This window comes from Anoplophora glabripennis, unplaced genomic scaffold, assembly GCF_000390285.2.
Source record: "Anoplophora glabripennis isolate ALB-LARVAE unplaced genomic scaffold, Agla_2.0 scaffold2, whole genome shotgun sequence".
Taxonomy (NCBI): Eukaryota; Metazoa; Arthropoda; class Insecta; order Coleoptera; family Cerambycidae; genus Anoplophora; species Anoplophora glabripennis.
In genome coordinates this window covers 319,620-333,523 of record NW_019416325.1, presented here as the reverse complement: position 1 = coordinate 333,523, position 13,904 = coordinate 319,620, and the positions used below count along the sequence as shown (strand labels likewise).

The 13,904-nt window shown below is 33.7% G+C and overlaps 1 protein-coding gene across 2 annotated transcripts in view; it reads left to right on the top strand.

Annotated features, from left to right (window-relative positions):
- Nucleotides 1–12,142, top strand: part of LOC108916908 (dual specificity protein phosphatase 10) — a 28,293-nt gene extending 16,151 nt beyond the window's left edge. For both annotated transcript variants that reach the window (XM_018723233.2, XM_018723234.2), the window contains exons 3-4: nucleotides 5,848–6,192; nucleotides 11,051–12,142. In XM_018723233.2, the coding sequence (XP_018578749.1) occupies nucleotides 5,848–6,192; nucleotides 11,051–11,340 (635 nt within the window). In that variant the 3' untranslated portion in view covers nucleotides 11,341–12,142. The remainder of the gene's footprint in view (nucleotides 1–5,847; nucleotides 6,193–11,050) is intronic.
- The last annotated feature ends 1,762 nt before the right edge of the window (nucleotides 12,143–13,904 follow it).

Below are 13,904 nucleotides of genomic sequence, written 5' to 3'. Positions count from 1 at the left end.
TCTACGTGAATCATGGAATACAACATAAATTTCTGGAGTGATAAGACCTATGATGTTTAATGAGTATATTTTCGAGAATGAATCATTAAACCAAAAACAAATTCTGCATAAAACTGTCTGTTTTCCTCGAAGGTAAATTGTAGTCATCTTTCACACCAGTACGAACTAAATTTGTCAGTCCACGTGAGCAACATTTTTACACATTATGATGATTAGGTTTCCTGAACAGTGAAATAATTATTTCGCTTGAAAAATGATTCAATTGCGGTTAAGCTGTGAGAAATAAAAGTTTACTAATGGTTGTGAAACGGCTTACAAACGAAGAATGCTCGTGTTATACGCAGCGTAGGGATAGAAAATGACATAAAACGAGAAAGGATGACTCAAATGTTTACACTGCGAACTTTATTTACATTTAGTCATTCCGAAAATGTATTATCTGGCGCTTAAAGTTCCTACCTATCTGTTATCCAGAATAAAATTTCCAGCGTAACGTACGCAAATCTTATTATTGTAATTTACAAGGCACAAATTTTCATAACGTAAATTGTAAACAAGCCGGATTACTTAATCTTATTTGGCTAATGTATTTATTAACTTCAATAACTGAAATCTACAGGGCAAATACTAATTTTGACAACAATATAAACAAATACATTTAGTCATGCTTATATACAGGGTCATTCACAAATGGTGGCCAAAAATGAAACTTCGTATTCTTTGGTGAATTTTAAGGGGTGTCTTTCCTATAAGGTTTTTATCTAGGACGCTTCGTTAAAAAGATACAGGGTGTTAAACTTCAAAAAATATTTTTATTTTTTTTTAATAATTTGAAAACTAGTAAGTGAAATAATTTGAAATTGGGCACGTTTTTATGTAAACATTGTCCAAAATCTGAGGACTTATCCTTAAATTTACATGCTCCAGTGGCGGAGATACAGGGTATCGGTGGCAAATTTTTCTACAGATAGTGTTTAAATTTTAATTTTTTATTTATTTTTATTAATTATTTCTAAGAGTTTTAAAGATATTGATCCGAAATTTGAAAAACGTTTTGGGGGGATAAATGTGCATTTTTTGGGGTGATCCGAATATTTCTACTTGCACCAGTGGCGTTCGTGCGAGAATGCCACAATCTTTTTTAATTAAAAAAATGGTTCGCCACTGACTTTTTCCCGTTTTGATATTTATTTAGAAATCCGCCATCAATCTGAATGAAATTGGTCTCTTCAATTCTTTTCGTAGGATACACCGTTTTTGAGGAAAAAAATAAAACATTTTATTGTAGGATCTTTTATTTAAAGGTGCAAGTAAAAATACTCGGATCGCCCCAAAAATTACACATTTATCCCAAAGCGTTTTTCATATTTCGAGTCAATATCTTTAAAATCTGAAATAATTAATAAAAATAAATAAAAAAATTTAAATTTAAACACTGTATCACGGAAACGAGGCATATTTCGACCTACGTTTATATGAACTTTTTTGCACAAAATAACTTCGGCAACCACCCCCTAAAATAAACGCCCTGTTTATTTGAAAAATTAATAAACTTAAAATCGAAAGTGTAGTATTTTTATGAAATAAGTATAGAAGAAAATATATTTTTGGCAATTTCGTCATTTAAAATAAGATTAAAAAACTCGTAAGAATCATCTAAAATGTGTCTAACTTTCACTTTACTTTCTAAAAACGTATAGTTTTATTTTACATACTCATTAATGTATTATACACATTTACACTCCATATGTTTACAGAAACAAATTTGCGATTCTGCAACCATTGCCATCTTTGTAAGTCAAACCAGTATACTGTTTTTAATTTTTATTTAGCTTTTTTTTAACATATTTTACGATAGAGGATAGAGACAAAAAAGAAACTGTATCAAACTGTTAAAAATGTGTACAGCTCGAACATGTAGAAATTATCGAAAACTGAAAATTAAAAATAAAACACTATAACAATCTCAAGGCAATTTGGCGATTTATGGTAGCAGTAACGGCCAAATCCTTAAATTTTTATGAGAACATCGTGTGAGATTAATCATAGGTGATACATTTGAAAACCATCTACACATGTTACACCCATTACAAAATACCAGGGAATGTGAAAATGCTTAGAGAATTTTAATGATTACCGGGTAGCGATAGAAAAATACACTGTCTAAGCAGGTGAGTCTAAATATTAATTATGCGAAACTGAAAAGGTACTGCCATCTCGCAAATACTAAATTTCCGTTATTGCTCTACAGCTATATATTATACGTTAGTATAATTATCTCAAGAACAAAAAATGTGTTAATTTGGCGGACTCCAGGTAACTGTCTTAAAGACATATGTCTCGCCCTAGCTGATGCACACAGTCCTTGGAATTATGCTTCATCATATGTTACAAGTTACAATGTTCATGTTGAATTATTAATTGTGAAAATATGTATGTGCGTATAAGTATTACGACTGTCATCTTTCTCGCGAATTAATTTTACTAGTAACCATATTAGTAACTGCATTTTGATATAATTACACTGGATATAAAAATCCACACGTGGAAGACCGGCTATGACTCGAAATTAACTACTTAATACATTAGTAATTTGAAAATCGGAAAATTTGCCCGCAGAAAATCACACGGAACGATGCAAGGATCGTTATTAGTCATATATTTTGAAAAATCATCCAATTAGTAGTACAATTAAGCCGATAAACAAGGAATTGTACTGTTTTTGCAAGGGGATTTCGTCGCGTCCTTCAGACAATATGACGCAGGACATAAACATCAAGCGGACACATTTGAGTGATTCACTGATTCCCCCCACCACAGCTGTAGTGACCGTGTTATTCTGTTGTACACAATTCATTCCACGCCACAATATTGCAAGGGATAACTCGGTGTAGTGATCTGTGTTAGTTTGTTGGTTGTTTTATTCGTTTTTCTTTGTGCATTTGCGTACATTTCACAAAAGGACATGAGGATTAAAAGGCCCAGTTCGTGCCTGGTGCTGCGGTTCGTCCCCGTCCAACAAAACAGTAAGTTTCAGGCTAGTAACTTTAAAATTTTCAAGTCTACTTTTGCAGAACCTCAGTTAAATGTATCGTTTTTAATTTAATTAAGCTAAACGCATTTTTCTACGTAAAAAAATGTTTTTACGGCCCACACTTGATGCCAAAATTTTGTAAACATAACCTGTACCACGTGGCTTCTTCAGATTGAGATGCAGTTTAACTTTAAATCTAACAGGCATCTAACACAGTAATAGAAGTAATTGATCTTTCCGAGTTATATGTAAAAGAAGTTTTATTGTATTTTTAAAAAATTTAAAAGTTAAATATCCTGCCTCATTTAAAATTTAAAATTTTTTTTTAGCCTCATAAGTTTGCTAAATTCTGATTGTATTCAAACATTTTATGAATAAAATATTTATGGAAAGTCGTTCACGTGAACATTGCATGTAGGGCCCAGAAATATTTCCATTATAACTTCTACGGTTTCTGTTGCTGACGTTTCAATTTTTTTTCAAAAACGTATGCCTCTCTACTCTGACAGATAAACTTCTGATTCATAGGTATTACAGATATGAAAATTTATTTTGCAATTATAGATAGCATGTAACTGTCTCTAAACAGGTTTAAACAACATGATAAAGCCTTTGTAACTTGAGCAACTACGATAAAAATCACCTTGTTGCTACAAAAAAATATATAGCCATACACCTAACTACTGAAAAATGTAGAAAAACGTGTTTTTAACCCAAAAGAAAGTATCAAAATATTTGCCTATTTAGACGTTACAAATACTTGGCGTAAAATTTGTTTACTTAGTCTTTGGGAAACAAAATACATACCTAAGTCATGAATAGTTATTTTCATAGAAAAGTTTTCATAAACATGTGTATAATAATATAACGACTATAACGTATAATCGACTGCATAATATCAATCCGTTTTTAATAATTCCGAAATGTTATTACCATAACATAAATTGTAGTCTCATTTATGACAAGTAACACAAAACTTTCCACAACTAAAAATTCCAAACAGTTCAGTTCATTCGATGTTCACGAATTTCTTAGGCGTCTCGTAATTACAATTAAAAAGTATCTCTAAACTCATCACTGTTTATTGTAGTTTTGTGGCTACAACGGCATCAGCCACTACCAGAAAACTCCTTTAAGAAAGTGACTCATCACTTGATGTTTTTCAATTACTCTTCCGTAGAGTGTAAGGAGCAGATAATGGTAGAATGTAATCCCCTACCCTCTATTAGTCACCGCCCCATTACCTATTGCAGATCTCACCACCAGAACAGTTCTTTTTTTTAACAAGTATGCCCTCATCTAGAGCACACATGACTCATGCCCGTTTAAACACACACAGCATTGAATTTATCCCTTACATAATTAGGGTTGGTGCAGTATATGAATCACAGATGCACAGGCCTATTCAAATTCGATGTTTGGATAATTTTAATCTGTTATTAGTTGCGCTAGTTTAAAAGGAGGTGACTCAGGCCTGTTTAGTAATGCAGAATGGTTTATTTAAAATTCCTATACCCTTCTGGTGTTAATCACAGTTGATACGAATAATTCATTTGAATGCCATTTGAATATCGTAAACTAATGTACATTTAGAGCACGTAACCTCTTTAAATTTCTATTTAGAAAAATTGTGTTATAAATCTATATTTTTTAACCCAATTTTTGTGGAGCCGTGTGTCAAGGCTAGCAGCCAATCATTCCGTTTAAAATAATTCACAATTTATCTGAATCATCACATATCTATGAAATATTCGATAAAAATTGAAGTGTATTTGTCATTAATTAAAATATTACGCAGGTATAAAGCAAATAAAGTACTTGTCCCTAAACGGCCAATAAAATATGACCAACGAATTTAAGTACCAGCATAGTGATGGTAAAAAGTTATTAATAACAAACAATCTGATAATTAACGATATGCTATTTACAACACCCAAATTGTTACGCACTCAGAAAAATTGGAAATGTTACAAATAACGCTGTTCGTACATAGAAACAACATGCAAATCCTGAACTGCATTGATCTGTTGAAAAATCAATAGTCTAGCAAGGTATTTTCCTTGAATACCACTAGTGTGTAGACCTACCTGTTGGAGTTCTAATACATATTAGGTTGAGGGAGTTCTATACTTTGATATTAAATACACAGCTAAAGTCTCTTCCAATTATTAACCGAAAGGTCAGTAAAATAATAGATTTTGAGCCTATTAAAATTTTGCTATTCTTTTGAATTCGTATCATTCAAAAGATCAGGAAAATTTTGGTACTAGAAATTGATTTTTGTGTTCGATTTTGTTAATACGGTTAAAATTTTACTGACTTTCGAATTATTATTCACTTGATCTGATTTGATTTTGATATTAGAAAGACAGTTAACATTTTTGTGTTATTATGGTTTATAATATCCGAAAGATCAGTAAAATCTTGAAAACTCGGTTTAACGTCATTTTTATGTCTAACAACAACTCATTTCTTCCAATTATTAACCGAAAGGTCAGTAAAATGATAGATTTTGAGCTCTTAATATAAGACTATTAAAATTTTGCTATTCTTTTGAATTCGTATCATTCAAAAGATCAGGAAAATTTTAGTTTTAGAAATTGATTTTTGTGTTGATTTTGTTAATACAGTTAAAATTTTACTGACTCGAATTATTATTCGAAATATTAGAAAGACAGTTAACATTTTTGCTGCTATTATGGTTTATAATATCCGAAAGATCAGTAGAATCTTGAAAACTCGGTTTAACGTCATTTTTATGTCTAACAGCAAATAAAATCCGCAAATCTCTGAACAGGCACTGTTTATTTCAGGGGGACACCGGGAGTTCCACCGCAAGCACAAAGAGCTGTGCGAAGACACGCTGGTCTCCGGGCTGACATCTCGGGGGTTACCGTCGTCGGCCTCTTGCCCCGCTTTGGCAGATGTGGATTCCTATCCCGCATCGAAAGTTTTACCCTTTTTGTACCTGGGCAACAGCAAAGATGCAGCTGATCTGTCTTGCCTGCAAGGCCTCGGCACCACCTGCGTATTGAACGTCACCTCACAACTACCAGGCTACCACGAAGAATGCGGTATAACGTACAAGCAGATACCCGCCACAGACTCTGGACACCAGAACCTCAAGCAGTATTTCGAAGAGGCCTTCGAGTTCATCGGTAAGTCCTCGCTTGCGGCATAGCCTAACGTTTCAAAAATACAAGCGTTTATATATCATGTAAAGCTACACATGCATTGAGAAGTGCGGTTAAAATGATATTAATAAGCGAACACCGCAGAATTCTAAGAGTTGCCAGGAACGGAACCACGGGAATTGTTCTGTTTCTATTATTCGTAATTTAATGTAAAAAACGCTCGCTGCTTGCGTTCTATTCACATTTCATTATCGCTGAAGAAACCTGATTTGCTGTACATCCTGCTGTTTCAGAGATAAATGAATCACTTGTCTATTTTCTTTGCTTTTCCAGGGAAAAGTTGAACGTGTAAAATCCCCCATAATTACGTATAATTAAGAATTGTTTATGGTGTCAAAGAGTTATACTCCATGTATATTAAATGTTATGTTTCTTAGTTTGTATAACTATAATAATCAGATGAGGCTTCTTGGAACTTATCTGGTTATTTAAACCGACAGAGTTTGTAGAAATATTATTTGGCACGACTCTGCAGTTTACGTTGGTATATGGAATATAAAAATAATCTCGACAATATTACTATTTGCGTAGAGCTGTTAAAAAATGGAGCAGTAATATGAACATTTTTTCCCAAGTAAAATCGCCTAGCATTTTCAGAAGCTGCTTTGAAAGTGTGTTTGCCCAAGAAATACAATTTTTTATTTCCGTAAGATAACAAAATAGGTCATACTGATAGATATAAGCCCAAATAGATCGTTAAACCTGGTGCACACACACGACGCAATGATTTTGGCCGATTTTGTCGAACGACTTGCAACAGCGATTTATATTGTTTAAAAAAGTAGGTAATATAATTTATTTTAGTATCGTTTATTTAATGAAATCAGTAAATTCACTTCCTTACAGTATTTTATATAATGTCGTTCTTAGGTCAATATTAAAAACGCAGCTAAAATTTTACTGATGTTTTTATTAACTATTATTCGAAAGATCAGAAAAATTTTCGAAATTGCGTCTTTAGTACCAGTAGGACTGTTAGATGTTAATTAAGATTTTACTATTCTTTTTAATTAATATTATTCGAAATTTTAGGAGAATTTTAGATGCATAAATACCTAACGCTTTGGAAGAGATAATACAAAGTCTTGCTTGAAAGGAAGTCTCGTTAAAATATTTCGTACGCGAACCTGTTCTCGCTTTATTTTAATTTTTTCATTGCTACACATGTCGGAACTGACGACGTCTGTAAAAAGATGTTGAATTTTACTTACGAGAATTGTGACCTCGTTCGGGGAATTGCTATAAATTATGAATAAAATGATACAGGAAGTAACTCCGACTTATCAATATAGTGACTGATTTCACCTTACGGTAATTTTTTTTAAATTAGCAGGAAGGAATATAGAACCATTATTTGTATTTCCTACTTCCATTATCCTAAAAGTATTACGCACGCGAATATATACGGGGTGAATAGAATAACTGCTGCTGGCAAAAATATTTGATGTAGCTTTATTAAGTTTTTGTATACGGCTTTTTAAAAATAGTAGCTTAAATTCGGGGAAACAGTTTTTAACATGTAACAAATCAGATATATCTCGGAATATTAATATTCTATTCCTAGAAAAAATTATAAATAAATTCTGTACATCCAATAAATTTGAGAATTAAAGAATTGGATTTAGATATACATACGTCCACACGTATGAAAGTTATTCAAACATATGATAAGAAACCTAACAGCTCCGCATGTAAACATAGCAAGACGGAGAGCTTCGAGCTCGTGTAGTTCTCGCCTCTTCTAGAGAAAGTTAGGATCGAGGTGGAACGTTCTACAGTATGGTAGCTTAACGATGTTTTTAACTCGCGTTGATATAAATATAAGTTGGTATAAATATAACATCTACTCTAATGTTGATAATACATTGTTATAACGTAACAAGTATTAATAACACAAAAAATTATCAATACTTTTATTTATCCATCGTATATTTCTGCCATGTCATTGTCGTTTGCCAGTAACTATTCTTAGGATTCCCAGCGCGACTTTTAAAGTTACTACTTCGACTGCGTAAACTGTTACATTTCCAATCGCTATGTTTCGAAATTTTTGGCCGCCTAGCCCATTTTTTTAAGGTATCCGTCCGCGCTAGATGATCGGATCAGGTAGTGTGTGTTCTTATGAATGGCCTGTGTGTCGCGCTTGGTTTGTATAACGGCCTTGTCGTCAGTTTTGAGTCAGCAGCCATACACCATTACTCATCGTAGTCATTGTTCAAGGGCCGTTGAACGGGGCTCCTGTGCTATGACTCATTTTAGATATGCCGTAAAAGCTCCACAGCCGGGCTGCCAGGCCCAAAAATACCCTAAACCTCCACTCTATTGTTCATAATCACTGCCATATTGCAAACACTTCACCAATTGGCCCTTATGCTCATTGTGCACTTCATAAAATCCTTTATTAGTCATAGCTATTACTCAATTCAGTTAGAATCACTTCAACATCCCCTATACAGGGTGACTCATGTTTGTAGGCGACCGAATGCCTTTTAGTTATCCCCCCGCCTCGCACAGGGTGATTCATGCCGATAGAAACCCGCAAAATAAAGAAATTTGTTAAAAATTATATAGAATAGCATAAATATTTATTTTTAATTATGATAAATGCTAGTTCTATTAAATTTTAAACGCACCGAAGCGTTTCGACATATGTTACAATTTTCATTTAATATTCGGTGATGTCAGCGTCCATGGGCGTCCGTCATCGAATCAGAAAATATTGTACTACATTTTGTATTGGCGAAAAAGCTGTTACAATGTCATCATTTTTCATGAAACGAATTGCGGTTAGAGAGGTAGCCGCTTGTTTTGATCGGTCTGCACAGTGACGTGTGTACACGTGAGTCTGACCTCACTTGATGATCCTCGATAAAATCCCTTATATGCAAATTGTGTTATGCGATACACAAACTTGATTCATTTTCTTCTACGAAAAATGTGCGCTGTCCATACAGATATGTAAAACGTTGCGGTATTTGTTTATAAAAAGGTGAAAAATATTTTCACCGAACTTCTGAATCTATTTAATTTTTAACTTTATAAAGTACGTGTAAAAAATGTATATAAAATAACATGATATCTAACTCTAAAAGTAGGTACATCAGAATTATCTGCCATTTCCCGATAACTCGTATCTTATCGGTTTCAAAAGAGTTAAAATGATTCATCTACAGTGAGAAAACTATTTAGTTATCTAACAATATGGCTTGTAAAGCGTGTACAGTATTAGTCATAGGGGAGTATTTATCTAATGGATTTAGGGTAGACGGGATTGTGGGTGATTTATCCAATAAATATGAACTAATCGACTGGTGTAACACTGTTGACATTTGGCTCGTTATCGTTTACCCGATATCCTTAATTCTAACCGGGAACATAAAATTGATTACTCCAAATTGCCCTTATTTAATAGAGCGCGCCAAATGAACACTTAATATTTTATACTTATTCGGGAACACCCGGTACATGTCTCTAAAAACGTAGAAGAATATGAATATATATTTTTTTCTCTGGATGTGAATATGGGATTTAATAGGCAGTGGGTCAGTGGCTGCAGCAGAGAAAGATCGAAATTATCAATTTCCTTGAGCAATGTCCTTGGTGGGAACAGATTTAACTTTCAGATCCATCGATTGTTTACAATGAAAGGAGAGGTGCAACGTTAAAAAAATGCAGCTAGAAAACTAGGCGCATCTGCGAAAGCCGACAGCAGTTTGTTTACCGTGTTAAATACAACAATGGAAATAATATATAGGGTCAATAGTCATAAGATAGGTCAGCAGATTAATTAATTAAATTACTTAATTCTAAGGTTATACGTGCAGGTTACTCAACCATAAAAAATCCGCGGCATTTTGTGACTCAACGCGGCTAGTACCAGCATTTATTTATTTATATATATTTTTTTGTTTGAAATTTATTGTCGCAAGAACGTTTAAATATCGAACTGATAAAAGTCCAAATATGTGATGAGTAGAACGATCGCATAAAATAAAATGCTGTGGAATATGTACCTATTCGGTATCTGTTAGTAATCATAGATATGACTCAGATTAGTTGCGTAATAAATTAAATTACACGGCATTAATCAGTTTTAGCGCTGTGCAAATACACCAAACAACAATTAAAGTGGCAAGTCTTTGCGTCTGAATGATGTGCATTCGTGTGCCATTAAATTCAAAGGAGGCTATTATAAAATGTAGTTTAAAATAAACCAAAGTATCAGGATACAGATTTAGTCTAAGTATGAGTCATGATTTCCCTCTCTGTCTCTGTTTTCCTGTTGCTCTTACAGCTGCTAAACGGCTAATATTCGTCATCTGGGTCATAATTTTATTGCAGTCTGTCTTCAACCCCATTCGAGTATTTTTAGAAGAGCGCTGATTATGCAACCCACATTTTCATCGGCGCTCGGGTATGCAGACAGCTATACGTTTTTACGCAGTTCGAGTTGTATGCGGGTCGGACTGTTACATAACCAATTTATTGCAGTTGACAAACCACTTTTATCCAGTAGTGTAATTATTTATGGTAAATAGAACGAAAACAAATAACGCATAATGTAGGCCTAATGCAAATCAATCGTTTATTTCGCTGGCGTGGCTTCAGTGATATCTGAAGTTAGAGAATGTGCATAGTATGAATATTTTACAGTCTTTCTATTTACTGTTGACACGTTTTTGAGAAATGACAATTTTAATCCTCGATTCGTAATCATAGTCCTGGACATTTAACATAGCTTGTATTTTTGATTGGGGACTAGTTGAAATATTGATGTTTTCTGGTGTGATGAAGCGAAGCTGATAATATTTTTTGTTTGCAGAGGAAGCGAGGAAGAGCGGTTCGAGGGTGTTGGTGCACTGTCAGGCGGGAGTGTCCCGCAGTGCCACGATAGCGATAGCCTACATAATGAAATACAAACAGATGTCAATGATAGAGGCCTACAAGAAGGTGAAAGAAGCCCGGCCTATAATATCGCCGAATTTAAATTTCATGGGACAACTGTTAGAGTTAGAACAAAGTTTACGGAGTGATAGTAGTAGTAGTAACAACCACCAGTGTCGCTGGAGCCAGCAGTCGACGGATGAAGTGACGCAGGGCTGTAGTGTGTAGAGGGAGAACAGACAGTGAAAGTTGTATTTCGTACGGACATAAGTAAAGCAAATAGTCATCGGCTCGCCATAGAGTTAAAATCTAGTCTAATATTGGTCAAATGGCTGTGTACCATTAAAGATATTTCACATTATAATATACATATACAGGAAGGATGTTTATGTTAGTACTTTTTACAGCAGCTTAACCGATCGGTTTGTAACCTGTTAGTAAAGAAATACTCTCTTAGGAAAATGAAACGAGGAATCGGACTGCACCCATTTGTTTTGGCAGCGAATGTATATTGTTTATTGTATAATATTATTTATTATGTATTAAATGTAACTCTACCGTATAAGAATTATCCTTAGGTTCTTCCCGGTCCAAACCGGATATTTATCGGTATATAAAAATGCCATATTTAATGTTTGTTCAACCATAGTCAGTGTTTTTAGTTTTTGTGCAGAATTTAATTGTTGTTTTGAGTATGTTCGATATGATTTTCTTCGAGCGGATAAGGAAGTGAAACTTTGTATTCAGGGTTTTCATAATTATAATTGTGATTCTTCATAGATTTTTAGTTTATTGTATGTGCAGGTACAAAGAAAGGTGCGTTTAGAGTTAGTGTAGCTGTAAATACCGCGGGTTTCAAACTACACTGTTTTTCTCGAGTACCTATGAATATAGATAGATGAGAGTGAGCTATCACATTAAAATATGTGCCTTCACCTTTATTTGTAAACTATGTATAGAGTTCAGACTGTAAAAATGGGTCTTGTATATCAAGTCTTCAATTTGTAAATACATTAAATGTTATTAAAAATGCCTTTTACTTACCTTCAAAACCAAAAAAATCAAAAACAGGACCGGCGCCAGGGTATTTGGCACCTGAAGCAAATATTTGCTTGCCCCCCGTTGGAACAACAAATTTATTAATAAAAAGTTATAAAAAATGTAAAAAACATTTCAATAGACAAAAATAAATAAAAAATATTTAGAAAAAATCCAAACAGAAATTATAAGAAACGTCTTATAAAATATGAACAGATATTCCAATAAAACCAAAAATAAAAAATATTCAATAAAAACAAAAAAGAAACTAAATAATGTCGAAACAGGATCAACTTTTCTACATTTTTCATTAACAAAGTCTTCAATAATATCAGCATATACCAAATTATTTGTTATATCTTTCTTGATAGCAAGATTGGCTAAATCTGTTAACCGTTCCTGCGCCATGGCTGATCGTCAATAATTTTTTATAATTTTTAATTTTGACAAAGAACATTCTCCACTGGCCACAGACACAGGAATGGTTAACAAAATCCTTATAGATACTACGATGTTAGGGAACTTCAACTCGATTTCTAAATAATAAAAAGCACAAAGCACGCATTCGGGGTCAAAAAATGTTTTTTTCAGATTTTTGTGCAATTTTCAATTTCTGAAATTTATAACAAGTTAATCAAGTCAAAAAATGCCACCTGAGACATATGTTTCACTGTTTCACCCCTTCCGCCGGCCCTGTTCAAAAAACATCAAAATTTAGCAAGACTGAAAAATGCATTACGACTATTTCATATACATCAGGCATCCCAAAATTCACGTATGATTTGAATTTTGCCCCACTTGTGGGGTAAAGTTTGCCAAAGAAAAAATATGAAAATAATGAAGGTTTGACAGCTACAATTCGCAATTTTCATACAAAATATGATCGGAGTCATTTAACTCCATCAACTGCAAAGAGATTAGTTGAAAAATACAGGGAGGCTGGATCGATGTCGAAGGACGGTCAGTGTTTGTCCTTCGACAAGTCGTTCAACATGAAACGTTGAAATCAGGAACAGTCCAGAAACATTAATTCGGCACTGTGGCCAAGAATTGGACATTTCGAGAAGCTCTCTAGCGTATTCCCAAGAAAGATTTGCATCTTCATACTCAATTAATTCGAGAACTGAAGCCTACTGACCACGCAGAGCGAAGAGGGTTCGTTGAAGGAATTATGGAACAAGTGGAAGCTCATCTTCAACGATGAGGCTTATTTCCATCTTGATGGCTTCATTAATCGACAAAATAATCACATTTGGGGTTTACCCCGACATGCTATTCCATATACCGCATTTCTATACAACCAATCAGCGATCGCATTATAAAATTATGCCAATCACCAGCCGGTGAAACAGAATATTACATTTTAATGTAAGCTTGATCTTGTTGTATTAATTTTATTGAAATGTAATTGCCAACGTCAAGGAAATAAAATTATTGGTCACGTGGCTTGTAATCATTTATGAAGGCTCTCTATACTTTATGAATCAATAAAAAAAAATACAATTTTTAATTAAGAACCTGTTTTCTCATCAAAATTACTTCTTGCGTGAATTTTAGGACACTGTATAGTCAAAAATATGTCATATTTTCCATTACGTTGTCTACTCAGTTACTTCTGCGCTGCAACCAGAAATACATTTGATTAATTTAAAGCCCGTATCAGACAATGCAATTTTGTTGCAGGGATTTGGTGAATCCATGAAATTTTTCTTATCAGACTATGCAATTCTATCGCGGCAACTGAATTGCATAAA